The sequence below is a fragment of the Podarcis gaigeae genome (genome assembly GCF_964106915.1).
Source record: "Podarcis gaigeae genome assembly, chromosome: 10".
Taxonomy (NCBI): Eukaryota; Metazoa; Chordata; class Lepidosauria; order Squamata; family Lacertidae; genus Podarcis; species Podarcis gaigeae.
The window spans coordinates 54,324,593-54,343,049 of record NC_139686.1 but is presented as its reverse complement, the minus strand read 5'-3'; the positions used below and the strand labels follow the sequence as shown (position 1 = coordinate 54,343,049).

General features: G+C 44.9%; 1 protein-coding gene and 1 long non-coding RNA gene across 3 annotated transcripts in view; one reads left to right on the top strand and one right to left on the bottom strand.

Moving 5' to 3' along the window:
• The first annotated feature begins 232 nt into the window (after positions 1-232).
• The window catches only part of CTTNBP2 (cortactin binding protein 2), a 120,116-nt gene continuing 101,891 nt past the window's right edge, over positions 233-18,457 (top strand). The window contains exons 1-2 of one of the 2 annotated variants that reach the window (XM_083698910.1): positions 233-573; positions 17,010-17,117. In XM_083698910.1, the coding sequence (XP_083555036.1) occupies positions 511-573; positions 17,010-17,117 (171 nt within the window). In that variant the 5' untranslated portion in view covers positions 233-510. The remainder of the gene's footprint in view (positions 574-17,009; positions 17,118-18,457) is intronic. The other variant, XM_083698909.1, reaches the window with a different exon arrangement.
• LOC310825733 lies at positions 418-6,317 on the bottom strand. The gene is made up of 3 exons (XR_014555496.1): positions 4,693-6,317; positions 3,297-4,504; positions 418-2,922 (listed from the first exon to the last, which is right to left on the bottom strand). It is a non-coding gene; the product is annotated as an uncharacterized lncRNA (long non-coding RNA).

The window sequence follows — 18,457 nt, the reverse complement described above, 5'->3', positions numbered from 1 at the left end:
AAGGGGAATATTATTGTTGAATGCCAGCTGCTCTGTTCTGGGCCCTTCTGGCGGGCGCGCACATGATGCGTAAAAGAAGAATCCTAGGATGCTTCAGAGAAGACTTGGTCCAGAAAAATCTGGGGAGCGCAACTAGAGTCCCTTGTCCGAGGAGAAGAAGATAAAACAACAACAACAACACATATGGTCGCATGGGCCGAGACCAGAGCATCCCTCGCTCTTGGAGCCCCGGCCAGATCGCCTTCCCTGTGGAAGCGCCGACTGCAGGCAAACGGAATGGCAGGCGCGCGGCTCTTGAGGTTCCCTGGCTCCACCTCCCCGCCTGCGTTACCGCGCCCGCCCCGCTCTGGGAAGGAGGGAGGCGGGCAGGCGGAGGGGCGAAGCTGCCGCTCGGAGGGCCATCCTTGCCGGCGCCGAGGGGGTTAAGCAGCTGGGTTGTGCGGAGGCCGCCGCTCGGCTCGGCTCGGCTCTGTTCTGCTGAGAGTCGGGGATCGCTCTGCCAGTGGGAAGATGGCGACGGAAGGAGCGAGCGGGGAGCCCGGCTCTGGCAACCGCGGCGATCCGGAGTCAGCGGTAGGCGAAGCGCGGGGCTTGCGGCGCGCGGCGCGGGGCTGGAGGAGGCGGCTCCCTTATCCGCTGCCGCCGGGCTGAGCTCCGCGCTCGCTCGCCCTCGGGCTGGTGCTTTGCGCCCAAGCGGGAGAAGGCGCACCTCTCGAGGCTGGAGAGCGGAGCGCGCCGAGCGAGCGCGGGCCCGGCGTGCGTTATGGGGGGAAAGCGCGCATTGGGTTTGGGTCTTTACGCAGAGGAAGGAGGGTGTCTTGCCGTCTGCGCCCCCGGAGAAATGGGAGCTGGAGGGCTCGGAGCTCGGGCGCAGGCAGACCTGCAGTCCCCAGGGATCTCTCCTGTCTCGATCGCAGCCTGACGGAGAGAGAGATCGGGGAGGGGAAGCCGGAGGGACCCTGGAGACGACTGGAGAGGCGACCATGGGAGGCCCCGCCGCTCTGATCGTGCGCCCTTGGCGGGGATGGGTGGACATTGGCCGCCCCTCCGACGCCCCTCCCCTCGATCTGGGGATCTTTCGAGGAGGTCTTTGTAGAGGGAGAAGATCCCCTTCTTTTTCCAGGAGGCGGCTCCCTTTTGTTTTCGTGTGTATATGTATTGGGCTGTAGGAACGCGGGCTTTTCTCCTCGCTTGCGGGACGGGTGAAACACAAGGGTCCCCCCTCCAACAGCCCTGGTGGGCTGGCGGCGCGTCACAGAGCATTGACAGCCACAGATCGCCCGCAACCATTTCTAAGGAGAAGGGGGGGCTCATCGCCCTGGAATTAATTCCCTCCCCTTCCATATGCGCTGCCTCCCCCGACCGAATAACAGGCGTGGGATATTGCCAGAAGCATTATCGGGGGGTTGGGAAGGGTGCTGATGGTTGCGTTTGGATTCCCACCTCTGTTGAAGACTTTATATTAGAAACATAGCTGGGTCACTTAAACTGGGAAATGTTTGGGATGCGGGTGGGCGTTGAAGATCAGGTGGTTCCCCCCCCCCCGAACAATAAGCCTATTTTAATCCTCTGTTGTTCTTTCCCCTTCTTCTGCATCCAAGTAGTGGAACAGGAAATATCTATCTTGTTCTCTTTTTTTGCTATCGTTGCTGGAGGCTTTCTCTCACGCGAGTGCAAGAGCTGTTTAAATTTCCCCCAAGTACAGACCGATTTTAGGGTTTGCCACTTCTCCTGACAGGCTGTTTGACAGCCTTTCCTAGCTAGACTCCCCTACCGCCCAACCACAGTTGTCACGGATGTGCCCTTTTGTTTTCTGATTCATAGGTCAATTTCTAGGCCACTCGCTTTTTTGATTTAATTGGGTGGCAAGTGGAAAGGCATGGAAAAATCCATGCTTTGATTATTCCCTCCGCCCGGAAAGTTGCCAATCAAAATTCTCTTGTCACTTGAAGCAGCATGCAGTTGTTTGCACATAAGATCAAGATGTCACCCCTCCTCTGCTTTGCCTGTTCAGCATTTTGGGGAGAGGGCTGGCCCAAAATGAGGCCAGGCAAAGGACCCTAACCTAAGTAGCAGAGCACATGCAGAAAGTCCTACTTTCAGCTGAAAGACTCTTGTCTGGAACCCTGGAGAGCTACTGCCAATACTAGATTGACCAATGGTCTGACTCTATAAGACATTTTCCTGTCTCTCTGCTGTAGTCCATGCAGACTGATCTGTAGTGTCATCATTTTTTTATATGTTCGAAACACTTCTTTTTTGAGTAACAACAACAAAATTTTAGGAAACTGCCATAAAATTTGATTTTTGGGGGGCAGGGAGGACTTTCTGGCAACAACCTAGCCTATCAGAAGGAAATCTATTCTAAAGGAAATTCTGTGAAATGGGTCCAAACTGGCACTTAAGGCAGCACCACACATTGCGACTGTTATGCCAATGTTTCCTATAGCAAACCCGTAATGTGTGGATGTAATAAATATGTATACATGTGTTGTAAAACATCTGCATGCATGGCTCTGATGTTTAACAAGACCTGGAGCTACTCAACATAGAGTCCTGAATTTAAGCATTCTATGTGACTTAATGGATTTTACAGTTGTATAGTACAAACACTTTATTAAACTCCCATTCAAACTGGTTGGAACTAATCTGCTTAAAGGTCTTGAAAAGGCAAGCAGTTGAATCAGTTGGTTTTTATTGTTTAGATATGAGAGATTCCTAAAGTAAACATGCTAATTATTGAAGAGTAAATTAATTTTTTTATAGCTATAGCCATTGGTAATACAACTCAGAGAGATATTTTAAATAAACCTGTCAGTCATACACGCAGGAAGCCTGTATGTGACTGGTTTTATGCTTAGTATTTTTGAAAATCAGGTCACTTATTTCTATATAGGGAGTCAGAAGGCTATTTATAAGCAGCTACCCAATTAAAAGGGACGCGGGTGGTGCTGTGGGTAAAACCTCAGTGCCTAGGACTTGCTGATCGTAAGGTCGGCAGTTCGAATCCCCGCGGTGGGGTGAGCTCCCGTCGTTCGGTCCCAGTTCCTGCCCACCTAGCAGTTCGAAAGCACCCCTAAGTGCAAGTAGATAAATAGGTACCGCATTATAGCGGGAAGGTAAACGGCGTTTCCGTGTGCTGCACTGGTGCCGGTTCGCCAGCTGCAGCTTCATCACGCTTGCCACGTGACCCGGAAGTGTCTTTGGATGGCGCCAGCTCACGGCCTCTTGAGTGAGATGAGCGCGCAACCCTAGAGTCGGACACGACTGGCCTGTACGGGCAGGGGTACCTTTACCTTTACCCTATTAAAAAGTTGTTACTTTGAGGTTGATACGAAAGACTTTTCAAGCTACCTAGTCTCCCCCCCCCCATAAATACTGAATTTATTCCCTAACCTAACTTAAAAGAGGGAATGAGATGGGCTTATTTTTCCAAACAGTTAGGACATTTTAGAAAAGGCTACATTAGAGTTGCAGTGTGGGGTACATTTACCAGGGAGTACCGTAAATTCCACTGAGGCCAGGAGAACATGGTGTTGAAGTAACTAGGCTACTAAAACAACATTATTGGTTTTTCTTCTGAATAAAGAAGAAAAGCTAGTATCTTCACTCACAGATAGATTTTGGATTTTTGCCCAGATTAATTTGTAACTTGGAAGTTCAGTAAGATTTCCAGCAGAGTGCTTTCAGTTGAATGCAAGCCATGCAGCTTAGTTTTTCCAGCCCTCAAAGTATAGATAGCCCAATAAACAATTTAAAAGGAACGACAATGGTTATAGAGTGGAGTTCTAATGTTATTTAACTTTCAGCATAAGGCTGCCATTTTAAGCACAACTGCCTTGAGGTATTTTATGCTAGCTGCTGTTTCCAGGACATCTTATGAAAGTGGAGGCGGGGAGTGGGGGACCCAGTAACTTTCAGCAGCAATACTGGCAGGCTTCTGCAGGAAGACGAAAAAATGCACAGAATACTATGGAAAAAAATAAGCCTGCCTTTTAATGTCAGCAAGAAATTTATGACTGAAAAAAGAAGAGACTTCTTTAATGGCCATATTTGGGAAGGAAGCCAAGATTCTTCCCATTCTCAGCTTTCCTGAACTAAGCTTAGCAGTTGGTATGTGGGGGATGCAAACCTGAGTATCTGCTTTGTTGCCATGGTAATAGGGATGAGGGGAAACTTGAAGGCAGTTGGTGTGATTCACCCCTCACACCTACATGAAGCTGAAGAACACATAGCCAGCGAAGTCTGTGTGAAAGGCATCCTTCATGATGCAGAAGGGCCTAGCTCAGAGCAGCTGCCAAGCATGCAAAAAGTCACAGGTTCCATGTCTGACATCTCCAGACAAGGCTGGGAGAGAATGTCTGTATGAAACTCCGGAAAGCGACTGCAGCTAGTCGGTGTAGACCAGGGTGATCCAAGTCATCTCTCCTCCTGGTTGCTCTTTTCCAGCTTTGGAAAGGAGAGGAAGAAGAGCTTGGATTTGATATCCCGCTTTATCACTACCCTAAGGAGTCTCAAAGCGGCTAACAACCTCCTTTCCCTTCCTCCCCCACAACAAACACTCTGTGAGGTGAGTGGGGCTGAGTGACTTCAGAGAAGTGTAACTGGCCCAAGGTCACCCAGCAGCTGCATGTGGAGGAGCGGAGGCGCGAACCCGGTTCCCCAGATTACGAGTCCTTCGCTCTTAACCACTACACCACACTGGCTCTGGTGGGAAGGGTCACTTATCCAGCTTTGGGAAGGCAGTGCGAAGGCAGGCTGGGAGCGAGAGTCACATTTTGGGCTAGAAACTCAGATATATCAGCTGGGCACCAAATAGCTCCTTAAACCAAGGTTACAGTTGCCATAACAGAATGTCTAGTTGCCATTTTGGGACAAGAGTCTTATTTTTCAAACGATGGTCTGACCTTTAAAGCCCTAAACGGCCTCGGTCCTGTATACCTGAAGTGTCTCCACCCACATCGTTCTGCCTGGACACTGAGGTCCAGCGCCAAGGGCCTTCTGGCGGCTCCCTCACTGCGAGAAGTGAGGTTACAGTGTCAGACAGAGGGCCTTCTCGGTAGTGGCGCCCACCCTGTGGAACGCCCTCCCATCAGATGTCAAGGAAATAAGCAGCTATCTTATCTTTAAAAGACATCTGAAGGAAGTTTAGGAAAGTTTTTAATATTTAATGCTGTATTGTTTTTAACACTCGATTGGGAGCCACCCAGAGTGGCTGGGGAAACTCAGCCAGATGTGCGGGGTATAAATAATAAATTATTATAATATTATTATTATACCTAGTTCAGATGAGAACCTTGGGCTGGGTTAAGAGCATCGAGAACTTAGAAGAAAAGTCACTTGATCCAGGGACAGTCCACTTATATATTGGCCTGTTCCTACCTCTTTTTCTTAACGGTGACACAGACGATTCCTAACATCAGAATATTCTTCACAACTGTGAGCAGGACAGTGGGATGGGATAAGTGAAGGCAAGCTACAACAGTTAACTACTGTAACCTTGTTCACTACTCCTGCTCAGGCTGCACAGAAAAAGCATTTTGGTTTCTGAAATTCATCCTGATTCTGCAGATAAATATAACTGGTAGAATTCTACAAGATGTGGTTTTGGTGTGTGAAAATAGTCAAGTTCCAATAATTCCCCAGGCATGCACCTCCAGATGTCTTGGCAACCCAGACATCCTCATGTGATCACAAGTGGTCAATAGTCAGGTGCAAAATTAGCTGCCTGGCTAATTTTGAACACCACTCTCTACCCCCACACCACAAGGCAGTGTGTGGCCCATGGGTTCTGTGTCATAGTACTCTTGCAGCCCACTTAAATATGAAAAGTTGGGCTAGCCTGGTGTAGACGGTACTGAGGTAGATGGACCAGAGTGTCTGACTCAATATAAGGCAGCTTCCTATCTTCTTGTATTTTACATAAAGAAGGCCACACATTCATTTACTGACATCTCAGAAGGAACTCGGGTAGCTATGCTTGGAAAGACTTTTCCATGAGACTCTCTTTAAAAAAAATAAATATGATTTTCAGGTTTATACATTTTAATAATTTCACAGTCATTTTAACATTTCACAACTTGACTTCCTTCCCTCTCTTTCTGCAGTTCCTTAAGTTTATTTTTAATATCTTCTGCATATCCCAATTAAATTAATTTGTTCATTTATTCATCTACTTTAAATATATAATCTTATGAAATGGCAGGTTATTACAGTCATCGTGCCAATGTTCTTATCTGTTTACAATTTGTCTGTAAATATTCAATAAACCATTTCCATTCTTTTATAAAAAGTTTGTTATCTTGATTCTCTATTTTTTTTCCGGTAAATTTTGCCATTTCTGCATATTCCATCAGTTTTTGTATCCATTCTTCCTTTGCTGGGACTTCTACTTCTTTCCATTTGGGGGCAAGTAACATTCTTCCCCCTGTAGTAGCATACATGAATCAGTTTCTGTACAGTTTGGGTAGTTCTGTCCCTATAATTCCCAAAAGGAAAGCTTCACGGGGGGAGGGTTGGGATTTTTTACAAACATAATTTTAAACATCTTTTTCAATTATATATATCATTTCCCAATAAACTTTAACCTTACTACAAGACCACCACATATGATAAAGATAACCTTCTTTCTCTTTACATTTCCAACACTTATTTGATTTAGATTTATACATTTTTGCCAATTTACTGTTTCCATGGGACTTTCCACTGAATCAGACCAGCTGTTCCCAACCTTGCACTCTCCAGATATGGCTGAATTCCAGCTCCCATCAGCACCAGCCCATATTGCCAGTGGTCAGTGGCTCCCAGAATGCATAGCATTTGTGCACCAGTATTTCATGCTCTTTATTGGTGCCAGCAATGTTGGCATGCAAATGCTAAAGATGGTGTGCTATACATGGTACCAAGCCTTTCGACATGATGCTCATAGCACAGAAGGGCTTTCCTGTGGCTTGTGTTGTACCTTAATAAGACTGGCCTTAAGGACCTCATGGTCCTAAAGGCTGTTTCAATCCTTATTTGTGGTGGCTGATTTCTGGGCTCACAGGTGTGGTCTGTTCATGGGATCTGTCTGATGTAAATTGCTTATGGGCTCCAAGTGTGCTAACATCCATTGTTTACAATAGTGGGGGGACAATTCTGGCCTCATTTCATGTGAGCAGGGGTGAAGGATGGGGTAAGAGTGGGCAAGCAAAAGAGAGGGAGGAGAGAGAGAGAGAGAGAGAGAGAGAGAGAGAGAGAGAGAGAGAGAGATGCAGCACCCAGTTTTGGATTTGAGTCTTGCCCGCTGCAGGTGTGTGGCCTCTGTCATATTTCCCCTGAGGGAACAGTACCATTTGACAGAAACCCCTGATATATAAGGTACATTTACAGTGGTACCTCGGGTTACAGATGCTTCAGGTTACAGACTCCCCTAAGCCAGAAATAGTACCTCAGGTTAAGAACTTTACGTCAGGATGAGAACAGAAATCGCACGCCGGCGGCAGCGGGAAGCCCCATTAGCTAAAGTGGTACCTCAGGTTAAGAACAGTTTCAGGTTAAGAATGGACCTCCAGAAAGAATTAAGTTCTTAACCTGAGGTACCACTGTATTAAGGAGCATTACAGACATCCCAGGCTGTGGAGGAAGTAGCAGTTGAGATCCATTCAGACTTTTTGCATTTCACAAACCTCTATCTATACCAGCTCATCTGTTGAGGAACCTGATCACAATTGCCATGAAGCCCCAGGGCATTGCAAGGAATTCTGTATATATTCTAGGGTGCACCCATAGTTCATCTGGAACAGGGGGCTAAGGGCTTTTGAACCACACTGTTGCCTCATAGGTTAAACTGGGAGTGTAACCTGCAACACATTAAGTGTTCTCCTACAGCTGCACAGGAGAAAATGCTAAGTGGCGAGCAAGCTTCTTTTCACGAAGCACCCTGTTCCGCTGAGGAACTCCTGATAAGCTTCCAAGATTCATTTGTACACACCATTTGAAAACTTCCACAATGCACTACCCACCCAAGTAAAACCCACTTCCTTCTGCAAAGAAAGCCTTGGCAATTAGTGTGCTGGCCCTTAGTCATGGGCCACAGGGAAAGCAGAAGTATAGCAGTCAACCTAATTTAGTAATCAAAGCACAGGCTTTGATTTTGTCTTGTTGAGTTTTTTTTTTTAAAAAAGTAAGAAATGGGTGGTGATCTTGTGATTGAGGCCTGTATCAGTGCCAATGGACTGGTTATGGAATGGTGTTGAATGACAAAATGTACTCGGATTTTTACACGATATATACTGAAGACGCATGTCTTCGTTTTGCAAAAGGTGGACTTGACAGATGGGTAGCATAACACAAAATAATTATTTAAAGACATTTCATGCAAAAGCTGCCTGAAGCAGACTTGGTATCTGTTAACATTTTGCATCACGGAAGGTAGATTCTGGTATCTCCTTTAAAGAGTGAAGGGAGAGATTTCTAAACTTACAAAGAAACAGCATCTGTGGAATCCTAGAGTGGCTGGGGCAAACCTGTCAAATGGGTTAGGATACAAGTAATTAACAACAACATCTTAAACTACCTGAAATCCTAGGTTCAGGCTACTAATCTATACACAATTTATCTGGGATCTGAACTCATCCTGATTTAATTTGAGTAGGCACACATAACACTGTGCTGTGATTGGCTTTTGTTGCTTGTTGAAAGACATTTGTGCTGTTAAAGGTAAAGGGACCCCTGACCATTAGGTCCAGTCGTGACCGACTCTGGTTGCGGCGCTCATCTCGCTTTATTGGCCAAGGGAGCCGGCATACAGCTTCCGGGTCATGTGGCCAGCATGACTAAGCCGCTTCTGGTGAACTAGAGCAGCACCCGGAAACGTCGTTTACCTTCCCGCCGGAGCAGTACCTATTTATCTACTTGCACTTTGTGCTTTCGAACTGCTAGGTTGGCAGGAGCAGGGACCGAGCAATGGGAGCTCACCCCCTTGTGGGGATTCAAACCGCCGACCTTCTGATCGGCAAATCCTAGGCTCTGTGGTTTAACCCACAGCGCCACCCACATTTGTGCTGTTACCATTGCACAAATGTGTTCTTATAAAACATATTCAATACTTATCCTTATACTGTATTCATACACGCCGCATCAAACCAGTGAAAACTTGGTTCCTAATTAATTGGTCATTATTAGAGCAGATTAGAATCCACCATGCACAGTAAGCATGCCTTGAAATTCATTTGGGAACTGTTGTTGCTCAGTTGTGGAGAGCAATGGTATTGCATTTAAAAGATTCCAGGTTCAATCCACAGCATCTTCCAGTAGGGATGGAAATGGCCCATATCTGAAGTCCTAGGAAAGTGCTACCAATCTGTTGGTTGACTCAGTATGCTGCTTCCTAGATACCTAAAAGGTGGGGAAAGCCCTCTTTTCTCACTCCATTGTGAATACAGCAGGGTAGCAATGATTTGTTAATGGCCAAAAGGTAAAGGTAAAGGTACCCCTGCCCGTATGGGCCAGTCTTGACAGACTCTGGGGTTGTGCGCCCATCTCACTCAAGAGGCCAGGGGCCAGCGCTGTCCGGAAACACTTCCGGGTCACGTGGCCAGCGTGACATCGCTGCTCTGGCGAGCCAGAGCCGCACACGGAAACGCCGTTTACCTTCCCACCGGTAAGCAGTCCCTATTTATCTACTTGCACCCGGAGGTGCTTTCGAACTGCTAGGTTGGCAGGCGCTGGGACCGAGCAGCGGGAGCGCACCCCGCCGCAGGGATTTGAACCGCCGACCTTTCGATCGGCAAGTCCTAGGCGCTGAGGCTTTAACCCACAGCGCCACCTGCGTCCCAAAATGGCCAAACCTTAGTGTTAAATGATCTTGTGTTTGCATCTCAACAGCATTCTTACTGATAGGACTTTCGTTTTTTATGGCGTTAAGTAGAACTAGCTGGAGGACAAAGATTTCCTAATGGACCTTTCAACCTGGTTTTCTTTTTTTGTCTGAAGTTTACCTGCTCTGAATATATGGTTCTCAGATTTCTTCCTTAGGTCTTCTACCAATGGAATTTTAACAGGCCTGGGACTCTCTAGGCAGCCTTACTTACTGGCTCAGATGTTGTCCTTATGTTATATCTTCCCAGTACTTGCTGCAAGCATATTTTTGTAAAAAAGTAATATCACAGAGCAAGCTTTTTAATGGGCCAATTCAAGAGCAGAGCACAGACACTCCCATAGGAATTAAGAGCTGTTATAAATGTATCTACTTTCCTTTTCAAGTACCTTTGCTAATGCATATTTTTGGCACCATGCAAGCAGCCCCCCCCCCCCCATCTCTTGAAACCTCATAGTTTGTCCAGGAAAAAAAACTGCCAAAGACACTTGATGCAAGATGTTTGGTTAGAAGGATACTAAGAACTGTGAAAAGTATCTAATTAGAAACCAGAAGGGTTTGCTTTGCTTTGCTTTTCCTTTTCCTGATGGGGTCCTATATGATTTTTCAGAACATACCTGCTGTTTTACTCCGGCAATTATGTAAATGACATATCGCTTACATTGGAGATTTTAAGAGAGGGATAGGAAGCCCATGCATGTCCCTCCAGCTGTTGTTGGACTCCAGCTCTCATCAGCCCCAACCAGCAAGCCCAATGGTTATGGATAATGGGAGTCGGAGTCCAGCAACATCTGGAGGATCCAGAGCTTTTCCACAACCATTTCAAAGTGTGCAGGTTTCCCACAAAAATATGCATTTGCAGGAGCCACAAAAAGGGCACATTTTCAGTCACTCTAGTTTGGTTGAATTTGTAATTTATTAATGGTTTCATTAATGGGTTAATTCATTAATGGATGAGCCGTGCTTACAATTTGTAATTGGTGCATCCTTCTTCGAAGCTTGAACAAGTTGAGAAATGCAGTTCCACCCACCAGTCGTGGTGAACTCGCGGCCAGCCAGATGTTGCAGGACTCCCGCTCCTATCAGACCTGGCTAGTGATGATTGGAGTTGTAGTCCAGCATCCTCTAGAGCAGTGTTTCCCAACCTTGTGCCTCCAGATGTTTTTGGCCTACAACTCCCATCATCCCTAGCTAGCAAGACCAGTGGTCAGGGATGATGGGAGTTGTAGGCCAAAAACATCTGGAGGCACAAGGTTGGGAAACACTGCTCTAGAGCACTTGGGTCTCCAGCTGTTTTTGGAGTACAACTCCCATCATCCCTAGCAAAGCAGGACCAGTGGTCAGGGATGATGGGAAATGTAGTCCAAAAACAGCTGGAGACCCAAGTTTGGGAAACACTGCTCTAGAGGGACACACACGCCCCCCCCCCCCCGCTGCACACACTTACACTGAGGTAAAGTTGACTGAATACAGTAGAATTTGTTTCTGAGTAAAAATGCACAGAACTGCACTGTTGGACAAAGCTTATCAGAATATATCGGCTTAATGATTTCCCCTCCAACTCTGAGTGACATATTCATTGCAGAGCATGGACAAGCCTAACTGCCACGTTTTTTTGGGGGGGGGTGTTGTATTAAAAATAAACAGCTCATGTGTGGCTGAGTGTGTCTGCTGTAGGATTTAGCTATGGCATCTTTAGAGAGCATGGCATGAAGATGCTTATTGATGAAATTACATTCAGGTGCACGATTTTGATGTAGTTCTTCATTTAACTCAGGCATCCCCAACCTGCAGCCCTCCAGATGTTTTGGCCCACAACTCCCATGATCCCTAGCTAATAGGACCAGTGGTCAGGGATGATGGGGATTGTAGTCCAAAACATCTGGAGGGCCGAAGGCTGGGGATGCCTGATTTAACTAGTATATTGGCTTAAGCCTCGCTGGAACTAGATTTGCTTGCAAAATTCAATCTCTGCAAATTCTCTTCTGATCTGCACCTCCTGGGCTAATGTGCAGATTAGAAGTTAGTTATCCAATGGTTTTTGCGTCACACAAATGTTCCCATACAACTAAAAAAAACTTAGCGAAACACATTTAGAAGTGTGAAGTGTCTTCTATAAGACTTGTTTAAATGCACCTTTTTCATGTGGTAGCCACATGTTTAAATGCACCTTTTTCATTTTGATAGCCACAGATGACTATGGCTGTGGTCCTGAATGGACTTAGGGGTGTATACCTGCAATAGTGGCAGGGACCAGAAATAGACTGATTTGCTCATCTCTACCCCAAAGTCTTTCGGTTTAGATGAGGGTGGGGAGCAAAAGCTTGGAGTATGAAGATAAATGGGAGAGGGAAGTTGAAGACAGCACAGACTGTCCATGAGGGGAGTAGGTAGAAATTTGATGAGTTTCCAGTTGAAGTGGGTGGAGGAGAGAATGGGTTCAGGAGATTCCCTAGGTCTTTTTTTAAAAAAAATATTTTTATTAAAGATTTCCTTGGTTGAAAAAAGTACATGCCTTTTCTCTTTTTTCAGGTTGTACAGTCTTTCTTACAAATCAGTTACATCTGTTGTGAGACATTAGCATTGAGTACAGTTTAAGGTTGGGGAAGAAGAATGGGGAGAGGAAGGGTGAGGTGATGAGGCTTATGTGTGGGGTTTAGGTCAGTGTCAGCTGGGTAGGTTATCTTTCTATTTCTTTATTACATTTCCTTGGTAGTGAGAGGTATTGGGGGGCAGGGTGTGGTTGGTTCGTTGTGTGTGGTTGTCTGCAGTGGGGTTTGTTTGTATTTGTGAGGGGGAAGAGAGCTTGCTGGGTCAGGTAAGCCAGACTGATTTATATGTTTTTGATGGATTTTTGTTGTTGTCTTGTTGGGCTGTGTATGTAATAAAGGGGAGCCATGCCGGGGTGAAGGCATCCAATAATAATAATAATAATAATAATAATAATAATAATAATAATAATAATAATTTATTATTTATACCCCGCCCATCTGGCTGAGTTTCCCCAGCCACTCTGAGCGGCTCCCAATCGAGTGTTAAAAACAATACAGCATTAAATATTAAAAACTTCCCTAAACAGGGCTGCCTTCAGATGTCTTTTAAAGATAAGATAGCTGCTTATTTCCTTGACATCTGGTGGGAGGGCGTTCCACAGGGCGGGCGCCACTACCGAGAAGGCCCTCTGTCTGACACTGTAACCTCACTTCTCGCAATGAGGGAACCACCAGTAGGCCCTTGGAGCTGGACCTCAGTGTCCAGGCAGAACGATGTGGGTATGTGAGACACTTCAGGTATACAGGACCGAGGCCGTTTAGGGCTTTAAAGGTCAGCCCATCGTTTGAAAAATAAGACTTTGGAGCCGTCTTGTCCCAAAATGGCAACTAGACATTCTGTTATCCTGTTGTTATTCTTAAAACTTAATAAAATATCATTTTTTAAAAAATAAAGATAAGATAGCTGCTTATTTCCTTGACATCTGGTGGGAGGGCGTTCCACAGGGCGGGCGCCACTACCGAGAAGGCCCTCTGCCTGGTTCCCTGTAACTTGGCTTCTCGCAGTGAGGGAACCGCCAGAAGGCCCTCGTCGCTGGATCTCAGTGTCCGGGCTGAACGATGTGGGTGGAGAGGCTCCTTCAGGTATACAGGACTGAGGCCATTTAGGGCTTTAAAGGTCAGTACCAACAGTTTGAATTGTGCTCGGAAACGTACTAGAGCCAATGTCCCCATGTCAGTTTCAGTTTATTGGTTAGTTTTTCTAGTAAGGCTATTTCCCAAACAATTGGATACCAATGGTCCATGTTTACTCCTGACAGGTCCCTCCAGTGTCTAGCTTCTGGCTGCTGAGAGTAGGTGGGTTATAAGCCCTGTATAATGTGAGTGGTCATTATGATCTTGGAAGATGTTCAGTGGGGCTAGTTCTGGGGTGAGTTTCAATACTTCTTTAGTTCTTTTGCATATCTCTTGTATGACTGCTGTCCAGAAGGGTTGGATTTTAGGGCATTCCTGCCACATGTGAAGGTATGTGCTTGTGGAGGTGCAGCCTCTCCAACATTTTGGTGACAGATTCCCTAGTTCTGACTGCATTCATCCCAGACTGAATTTGTTACCATCATTCCTCAGATAAGCACTGCTGTCTGGGCAGTTGCTAGTGAAATCGTTAGTGAAACAATATTGTCTGGGCAACTGTTAGTGTTGTCACTGTTGGTATTTTAATTTATTGGCAATCCTTCACTTTAAGATCCCAAGGGTGGTCACAACAGTTCAAAACACATTCAAACAGTTTAAAACAAATTACAAGCACAAGAATAGGACGAGTCCTAAGAATATACATTTCGATGTTGAAGGTCAGGTTGAAGAGATGTGTCGTCACCATACAGGGAAAACTATAGGAGGGAATTGGCACAACAATGCTAATTCCTGTTTCTGTACAGTACTGTTAGCACAAGAAGACCGTGATACTTTGAAGCAAGACTTCAGGCTTCTCTGCAGTAGCAGGAGTCCTAGCCATTTTATAAATGGCTTTTTTGTGCACGGTTCTTTGAATCAAGTAACAAGCATGTTCCAATGCAATAATATTTCCTGCTCCCTTACTTTCAAATGACACACAGCAACTACCACTTATGTGCAACTGGGTATTAAATTATACCGAGCTCACGAATTTGATAGCTGCAGGAACAAAAAAATCAACTGAGAAATTGTATTTTGAATTCTTTTGTTGTCTACTCTCATGCAACAACAAAGCAGGCTCTTTAAAGTTTAAATAAAATCTCCCATGTTTAAGTTTTGCATGCCAAATGTCACCCTAGAGCAACATTTCCTTGCGTGTAGGTCATAAAACCCAGTAGAATGGAATAGCTGTGCTATGCTTGGTGCTGAACTGGAAATACTTTACCTGGCTGTTATTGCCCGTCAGGTTGAGGGGGAGTTACTAGAAAGCAACATGGTGGCAGGCATAGAAAGATATGTTTTTCTTCTGGGTATTGTTATTTTGTTCTATTGTTCTAATGGCTAAAGGGGTTAGTTACAGAGAGTATTTTCTCCCTGTTGTTAAAGCAGGGTAACTCTTAATTTATTCAGGCAAAATGACTATCAGTGGCACTTGTGCAGCTATAATTTATTTAGTCAAATAACTTTTTGTGAAAGGCTCTGTTTGCCATTCATCTGCTCTGATTGTTTTTTAAATTCTTTCCTGACCCCAGTTTTAAATCCTCTCAACTTACAATTAGCAAATCAACGTCAAATTTTTTGTTGGAAATGTAAAGAAGTAGAAGGCTTCTTTTACCATATGTGGTGGACATGCAGAGTGGCCAAGGACTTTTGGGAGATGATTTACAATGAGATAAAAAAGAGATTTAAGGTAACTCTCCCAAAAAGACTGGAAGACTTTTTACAGGAGATAATGAATAGATATCCCCCCCCCAAAAAAAACACACAGAGATAAATCTATTTCTTTACAGCCACATGAATATTATATGCACAAAAATGGCATGATGAGACAGTACCTACCAAAGAAAATTGGCAGCTGAAATTGATGGAATATGTAGAAATGGCAAGTTTGACTTGTAAAAATTAGAGATAAAAAAAAAGATTGACATTAAATAGCATTGGAAAATGTTTGCGGAATATTTAGAAACTCAGTGTAAATATTTTAAAACGCAGATAGGATTTGAGTAAGAACAGCAGTGGGCGGGGAAGTTGTTTTTTTCTTTTGTGATAAGACAAAGGTATAGAGTAACCATAATATGCAGCATAAATTGAAATTTTGGCAGAACCATTGAGGGAGGGAGGGGAAGTTGCAGGTGGATTGATTGATTGATTGATTGATTGATTGTTAAATTTGAAATGTTGCCAAATTTTTTATGTTTTAAAATTCACAAATAAAGTGGTTAAAAACTCCCTTAACTTACTAGTCTGTCAATTTTGCTTCCATGTGTTTGAAGCAAGTTACTGTCGGCTAATTAAGTTTGCTTTTACTGTTCAGGTAGGGGTGGGTTTTCAATACAGTTGTACCTCGGAAGTCGAACAGAATCCTTTCTGGAAGTCCATTCGACTTCCAAAACATTCAGAAACTAAGACATGGCTTCTGATTGGCTGCAGGAAGTTCCTGCAGCCAATCAGAAGCCATGGAACCCACGTTGGATGTTCAGGTTCCAAATAATGTTCGGAAACTGGAACACTTACCATATTTTTCGCCCTATAGGACGCACTTTCCCCCCTCCAAAAATGAAGGGGAAATGTGTGTGCATCATATGGGGTGAATACGCACCGACCCCTCTTGCTCTCCAGGCTTCAGGAAGCTATCCGCTAGCCGACCCCAGCCCCCAGAACAGGCTGCTGTCCGCTAGCTGTGGGAGAGCCGCGCGCAGCTCTCCCACGGCTAGCGGAGAGCTTGCCTGCACCCAGAAGCTTGGGCCGCTCTGAGCTCAGCAGGCCCCAAGCTTCAGGCTTCGTGCAGCGCTCTGCTAGCCGTGGGAGAGCTGCGTGCGGCTCTCCCACAGCTAGCGGATAGCAGCCTGTTCTGGGGGCTGGGGTCGGGGGAAGCCCAAGCCCTGCACCTGGGGGGAAAATAAATTTCTTTTTCTTTATTTCCCCCCCAAAAAACTAGGTGCGTCCTATGGGCCGGTGCGTCCTATGGGGCGAAAAATACGGTAGTTCTGGGTTTGTGGCGTTTGGGAGCCAAAACGTTCAAGTCGCAAGGTGTTCAACTTCCAAAGTACAACTGCATTTTCTGCTTTTCAACATTGCGACACAGCACCAGCTAAACATCGCAATATACTGGTATCATAATGTCTGAAATAAGGATGGAGCTATGTAGAGGCATTGGCTGGCTTCATGGTTTTCCTCACACTGTGATTTTTGCATAGCACACAAACATACATCATGATTTGCGATATATTGCCAGGTCAAAAGCTATGAAACTGATACCCAGCCCTAATACACACCATGCTGGCAAACACATGGCTGCTGGTGTTGGTGCTTATTGGCCATGATGCAAACACATTTGTTCCTTTTCTCATGGGAAGCATCAAGCCTTTAAACTAAAATTAAAGAACTATGGGTACATTTATTTATTTTTTTACTTTCCCGCTGCATTAGGTCACTTTCTGACTTGTGTACATTGTTTTAATCATTGGTTTTCCTTCATTTTGCAGAAAAGAGAGTTTGATGTGGACAATCTCAGCAAATCAGAACTGCGGATGCTCTTGAGTGTTCTGGAAGGGGAGTTGGAAGCACGAGATCTTGTGATTGAAGCTTTAAGGGTATGTTCTTGTTGTTAAATATATAGAACTTTTACATCTGTAAAGAAAAATAAAATTATTATCATTATTATTACTATTTCTATGCTGCTCTTCATCCAAGGATACGTAATATAGTAACAAACAAACAAACCCCACAGTTTCAAAGGCCATAGATGGTTTAATTAGCCAAAAGCCTGAGAAAAATGGAATGTTTTTGCCTGGTGTCTAAAGATGTAACAAAGCCACCTGAGGAGACAATTCCAAATTGTGTTTGTTTCGTTACTATAGTCATACATTGGTTTCCAAACAGCTTTGTTCTTGAACGTTTTGGCTCCCAAACACTGCAAACCCAGAAGTGACTGTTCCGGTTTGCGAACTATTTTTGGAAGCCGCACATCCGACGGGGCTTCCGTGGCTTCTGATTGGAGCTTCCTGCAGCCAATCAGAAGCTGTGCTTTGGTTTTCAAACGTTTTAGAAGTCGAATGGACTTACAGAACAGATTCCGTTTGACTTCCAAGGTACTATTGTATACGATATTTTTGCCACGTTCAAAGGAGATTCTCCTAAAAAGTAGGAGGAAAATCTATCACACACACATACACACACACAGAGTATGCATATTTAAATAAAACAAATCAGTAGCATGTTAGTACCAACTTTTAAAAGTCATACATAGTGGAAAAAACAGTAATGTGAAGAAGTTCACCCAATACTAAGATAATCATAGTAGATAACTGGAGTTGGATAACATGCTTATTCCTGCAACTTCACAACTGGGCTGGTCTATATTTAGGCTAATTTTCTGTAACTGGAGGGAAATAAAGGTATTTATAAGCAGTTCTTGCTTGATAAACTGATGTGAGGAGTCACACAATGCAGCCACATGAACTTTCTTTCACAAAAGGATGTTCTCAAAGAGAATCAGTGCTTAGATACCAGAAGAGATGTGTTTCTTTCTAATACATCACTTCCTAGGGAAATCTTGCACTTTGTGGCTATAAAATATTTAGCCTTAAGCAGTGGTGTAGCGTGGATTGTCAGCACCCGGGGCAAGGCAAGTAATTTGCACCCCCTAACCCGTGGATTTGCGCCCCCTAACCCTAATCCCCAGATGTTGCGCCCAGTGCGGCCGGCTCCCCCTGCACTCCCCACGCTACGCCACTGGCCTTAAGTCCCTACATGTTTTGCATTGTTACTGGTTTGAAAGACTGAGAGATTGCAAATCCCGTTAGAGTTCCCTCCCACACACTTTGTGTTAATTTAAGGAGAAAATAATGGAGGGGAAAACTACCCAATATGACACGTAGTCATTTTCTCTCTCTTCTATACATTGCTGGGATTTTCCTGTCCTCCTTTACAG